Below are 6211 nucleotides of genomic sequence, written 5' to 3'. Positions count from 1 at the left end.
AATTATGTGAGAAACGGAAAAAGTGAACTTTTTGGTACTTTTTAGTTTTCCAAGAGGTCTTTTTGAGTTTTCCATAATAATGAACTTAGAAACATGGAATTAAGTATGTAGAGACCGGATTAGATAAGAACAAATCGATGGGAATTTCTTGGTACTTTTTCGTTCTGCAAAAGGTACTTTTTGAACCTAGAAATATGAAATTAAGTATGTAGAATCGGAATTAGGCGAGAACCGGAAAACGTGAACTTATTGATATATTTTTTGTTTTTTTAAGTACTTTTTTAATTTTCTATAATATTGAATCTAGAAACATGAAATTAGGTATGTTCAGCCCGAAGTAAGTGATTTGAAAGAAGAGTTTTTGATAGCGACTTTTTTGAACACACCATGGTGAAGGGTATATAATACAGAACTCTTACTTGTTTCTTTTTCGCACTTGTAGCACTCTTCGGTGGCAAATTTCTAACTTATTAGCAATTTGACAAGCAAAGTAATTATTTTATGTCATTTCGATTATTTGGTTTTCCAATAAACTTAATATTTTTCTTATTAAAACTAGAAAATTAAAATACTTGTAAAATATTACAAATACGAAAGGTAACTGTTTGTTTTGATGCTTTCTTCAAAGGTAAATCAAGTAGTAGTACTCAAATTCATTGTTATTTTTAAATTTATTTGTGTTGTTAGATTAATTAAATTTAAAAGTGGATACATTGACTTAGTAAAATTAGCTAAAACTTGAGATAAAGTTTTAATATTCACGAATTTTCCATAGAATTTATATTGGGAGATTGGGCTAGTGATTCAATCACTTTTGGACAATTATTAAGCAACCATTCAAGGACAACATACCTGTGATGTTTACAGTTGTTAACTTAGTGAACTGTTGAGCACTCTTTTTGCCATTGTCATGCAAATTATTTATGATATAATCAAAAATTTGTATTCCAACAAAAAACGGAATCGTAAAAAAAAGAAGAAGTAATTCCATTTTATTTTAATACTTTACGATTGTGTGTATTCTGCATAACGATCGTAACTCTTTTTTTAACGTTGTTATTTTTAGTGACGGAGCTTCGAATCGAAATGCCGAACGGAGAAAAGTTGCCAAACGGATAAAATTTAGATTTTTATTAAATTGCAGAATAAAATTAAATATTCTTAGGAATTAGGTCCATGAAACTGAGTTTCTGAATATTGACCATACACATGTATATTCATTAAATACTATATAAAATTTTTGTTTTCACCAACAAACTTTTTGCATAAAATGGAGCTCACAACAGGTCCGACTTGATTCGATATTGTTGTAACAGTTCGACTATTGTCGATAGTGCTTTCCTGAAATCATAATAATAAAACTTGTTTGAGTTTGTGTCTGTGGGTAGAAGGGGGAGCTGGAGAAACAGCGACACATCAGTCGATCTTATCCATAGGTCTATGGGGAGAAAATTTGTAGACCTAGCGGGATAATTTAATAAATTCTTTTACGGTAGCATTTTAGGAAAATGCACAAACCTGCTCTTAAATGTGCCAATATGGTTCTAGAATGCCTGGGTAATTGTCTCTTGCAATCCGAGATAGCAGAGGGTGTTCATTTAGGTCTTTGTTGCCATTAATGGCTTCAGTGACCGCATTCGATGCAACATTTGATTTTCCTTATACCCATATTATAATTTTCTGTCGTTTTATCGTTTACGTACGACTTTACGTATGAAAAATCAAATAAAATTCCATTCGTATTTTAGTAAAGAGAATAAAAGTTATATATTATTTACTATTTGTATAAGGCAATAACAAAATTGAATAATTTTATACCATACACCACTTTAGTGGGGAGGGTATATTGGGTTTGTGCTGATGTATGTAACACATTGAAATATTGGTCCTTAAAGTACACAAATCGGCTCAGAATAATTTTCTGAATAGATTTAGCTTTGTAATTAAAATACAGGTGCCAATTTTTAAGATAATTTGATGAAACTTGATACAAACCGATTTTTTGGTAATGATTGTGCTTAATTTAATCCTAGTCCATACAAAGTCCCCTTTAAAAAATGATTTAAACATCAAGAAACACAAGTAGCAATAAGGTCAAAAAACAACTTAATAGCTTTGTTATTAAAATTAATCCAAATGTTTTACATACTAGGATACCATATAGCCGGCCATGCCTGACTATAGGTTCCTACTTGTTTTTGTATGTGTTTACATAAAAATACATCCATTGCTTGTTTTTAATTATTTAAAAAAAAAAAACAAATAGAGCTTTACGGCAGTCAAATTTTCCATCCGTATTTTCTCTCAACGTGTAATTGTTTCATTAAATATTGTATTTAGACTATCCCAACCGTTCTGTTCTACACAATATTTTGACAGATCATATTACTTGTGGCTGTGTTAGGGGTAGTGCATTAAATATTTATTGTACTAAGGTTTCCAATAAATCCCACTATAGTGACGAAATTTTTATTTTCCACTATTTTTTTACTATATTGTTAGGGAAACATATTTTAACAACTACTCAAAAAATCACTATTCTGTTAGTGGAGAAAAAAAATTGCACTAAGCTGTTAACAGAGGTTTTTCACAATCACTAAATTAATTTTAGTGAAAAACTTTCTTGTACCACTACCACTATTGCTTAGTGAGGATGTAATTTTTCAACTAACCATAAATATTAGTGATAGTATAAAATCTTACACTATCGCTAACATTAGGGAAAACCGCAAATTTAGTGCACTACCCATAACTTTGACTTGTGCTTAAAATTTTCTTTTGCAAAACGAGGCTTCAAAAAATTAGACAAGTGATAAATGAAGTATGTTTTAGTTATACGTTTATTTACTTTGATTTAAATTCGATTTATATTACAAATTAAAACATGTTAACTCCTCTTGTAAATATTATGGTTTTCCAAAATTAAACCAAAATAAAATTTATAAAAAAACTGATAATTTTCAGGATATATAAATTTATTTTTAAAACCTAAATACTTGCTTATTGAAAAACATCCCAACTCCTCCAACATGTCGATATTCAGACTGCTTTGCAGTGTCGTTATTGTTCTCAATAAAGTTTTGTAGTCTTTTTGTATTAATGTTAATATAATATATTTGAAGAAAAACATACTAATTTCACTTTTTCATTTAAATTGCTTTTTAATGCTTTTGTGTCAATTAAAATATATACAAAACATGTTTAGGATTATTAATATTTACTAAAATAATACAGATAAATAGATGTACATGTAAATTAATATATAAATATATATGTATATGGACATAAATGCATACATACAAACAAGTGTATGTAGGTATATAATCCATCGAAACATACATACACAATTACATATGAATATAGAATATTTTTTTTGTTATTTTATAATAATATTAGTTGATAGTTTAGTTCATAGAAATGTTTTTATTTTACTTTTTAATTAATTTATTTTTGTATGTAAGTATGTGTGTGTACCTATATATATGCATATATGTAGATAATACTTAAATGCTAATTTACAAAAAAAAAAAAAAAATAATAATAATAATTATATCATTTTGAAGACAAGGTTTTATATTAAATATATGTGTCTATATATGTATGAATGTATGTATATGTAGAATATATTTTTATCGAAACCAATATTACAAAACTGTATGAGAAAGAGTAATATGTACATCGTATTATATGATGTATTCGACAAAACAAAATTTTTAGTTTTTCTGAATTAGATTATTAAGGGATGCATGTGGGTTTATGAGTTAGAAGAGACGATGATATAAAACATATTTAAAGAATTTCAATATTATTCTTTTTAAACTTCAGTCGATCTGTTTTCCTCGGAACGGGAAAGTTTTCTCTCACGTCCGGGTATACGACCAGTTGCTGGTGCCTGAGATTGTTGATGTTGCGAATTTTGCTGAATCTGATGCTGTTGTTGCATAATATGCGGATGTTGTTGTTGAATATAAGCAATTTGATTATAACCCTGAACACCTGGCGCGATATATAAGCCACCAGCAGGTGCAGTCGCAGTCGTGCCCAATCTCATTTTAGCGGCGGCAGCATTTGCTGCAGCTGCTATAACAGCGGCATTTTCACGTGATGCATTACTGGTTGTAGTCGATTGAAATGATATTGACATACCACTGTCTAGAGAGCCAACACTGCCACGTCTTTGGGGTTTATCGCCACCAACTATAATAAAAAGTACAGATTATTGGATAGTTTTATGTATAGTTTTTTTATTATTTTCTGTGTTAAACTATTATAATTATTTTCATATAATTTTTTTTATAAAAAATAAAAGAAATTAATAATTATAAATAACTTATTTATAAAGAATAAACAGCATCTTTAAAATTGATAATTCTAAAATTTATAATTCTCAGATTTGAAATAAAATGAAACATAAAAAAACGTAAATTTTAATTTTATTTCTGTTTTTATTCAAATTTGTTTGTATTTTTTTCTTTGTTTAAATAAAATAAACCGAAAAAATCCAATCGTTTTGAAAATTTTCAAAAAATTAAAAAAAACAATTTTTAATTTTCCATCCGTATTTTCAGTAAGTTTTATAACATTTTGTATCTACACTATAATATTTTTAATTTTATTTGAAAATTTTTATTTTGTCGTTTTACTGAAAATTTAGTATTTTATTAAATAATATTAAAACTACTCAACAAAATTATTATGCTTTGATAAAAAATATACAAATAAAATATGTTTCAACGGTTCTTTTTGACATTTTGATAAACTTTAATTTGTAAAATTTGTAAAAAAAATTGTATTTAAAAACAGCACCTGGTATTTATGTATGTATGTATGTATGTATGTATGTATGTATGTATGTATGAATGTATGTATGTATGTATTTATGTACGTATGTATGAAATTGATGAACGAATCAATACTTACACTGTTCATGTATGTCCAACAAACTATTGCTTAGGGCACTTCGCTTCAATTGCTGTGTGTTTTCTGTTGGATTTTGTGCAGGCTCGTTGGCTTGTGGTGTTTGGTAGGGGCAGGGACATACCTCAACATCTGCCACACCACTATCTCGATTTTCCGAATTTCCTGTGGCACGCGATCGCGCTGATTTTTGGCGTTCAAGTTCGGCTTCAATTCGCAGAGACTCCATTTCATCCATTTCACAAATAGATTCTTTGAGGTCTTCTGCAAACTTGCATCGATCGTGCTCGTTGCGAGCATTGAAAGTAACAAGAATCTTTCCATCGACTTTTTGCGATAGTTGTATACAGAAGGGATAGTTGGGCACATCCAAGAGTGTAACAACCATTCCACATAGTGGGAAACTATTGCGAAATGTGTATGTTACCGATGATTTTTTCTTGCTGAATATTTTTGTAATGACTAGCAGATCGTTAAAAAGAAACACCTCACGTTGGTGAACACCGGGTCGTTCTTTTTTGTTGATATCGGGAATTTCGTAAAGGCGACAATAACACACTAGGCGGCGATGCGGCAATGCGAGGTTTGGCTTTTTTCCTACAATTGTTGCTTGAACCTTCATCACTTGAGTCACATGGTCACTGCCAGGTTTGAATTCATTAGCTTTAACTCGTTCATATATTCCAGCCAACATATCTTTGTCGATGTCGTGGCAATCATCAATGCCACGAAGATTTTTTATAAAGTCCTCCACACGCATACGTCGCTCTGGTTTTAAATTGGGGGTATGTAAGTCGGTGTTTAGCATAATGATAGCAAACGCTAGTACAAAGATCTGAAACAGATAAAATATTTATTTTTAATTTTTCTTTAACAAATTTGTGCATAGTAATGTTAATGGAGAACTTACCGTATCTGATGATCTTAGTCGGCCCACAATGTCTTGATTACATTGACAGAAACGCTGCGAAAATATCTCCATAAGCCTTTCGATTTTTTGCGCTTCGCCGGGCATGCGGAAATAAGCTTGAAATTTCCGTAACGCAACATCAACCTGCATGCCAGACAAATCCAGTTCCATGGCGAAGCAATTAAGTACGGCCATATTAAACTGATTTTGTAAATTTCCTAAATATTCGCCTATCATTTGCCGTGATAATCCTTTGCGTGTAATCAGAAAACGGGCGACGCCTTGAGGAGTGTTTTCTAGAAAACCTCGACGTATTAGATAGGTTATTCCCTTTTCTGGCTTCTTATTGAAGAGGTTCAAACCAACACGATACTGGCGCTTGCG

At 30.3% G+C, this 6211-nt stretch overlaps 1 protein-coding gene across 10 annotated transcripts in view; it reads right to left on the bottom strand.

Annotated features, from left to right (window-relative positions):
- Positions 1-2822: 2822 nt before the first annotated feature.
- Positions 2823-6211, bottom strand: part of LOC111681979 (IQ motif and SEC7 domain-containing protein 1) — a 53887-nt gene continuing 50498 nt past the window's right edge. For 8 of the 10 annotated variants that reach the window (XM_046953236.1, XM_046953234.1, XM_046953237.1 and 5 more), the window contains 3 exons: positions 5828-6108; positions 4921-5752; positions 2823-4197 (listed from right to left, as the gene is read on the bottom strand). In XM_046953236.1, coding sequence (XP_046809192.1) covers positions 3815-4197; positions 4921-5752; positions 5828-6108 — 1496 coding nt within the window. In that variant the 3' untranslated portion in view covers positions 2823-3814. Of the gene's footprint in view, positions 4198-4920; positions 5753-5827; positions 6190-6211 lie in introns of all 10 variants that reach the window. The other 2 variants (XM_046953235.1, XM_046953243.1) reach the window with 2 other exon arrangements.

The sequence above is a fragment of the Lucilia cuprina genome, chromosome 5, assembly GCF_022045245.1.
Source record: "Lucilia cuprina isolate Lc7/37 chromosome 5, ASM2204524v1, whole genome shotgun sequence".
Classification (NCBI taxonomy): Eukaryota; Metazoa; Arthropoda; class Insecta; order Diptera; family Calliphoridae; genus Lucilia; species Lucilia cuprina.
The sequence above is the reverse complement of the archived record's forward strand: the minus strand, read 5'-3'. Positions and strand labels throughout refer to the sequence as shown.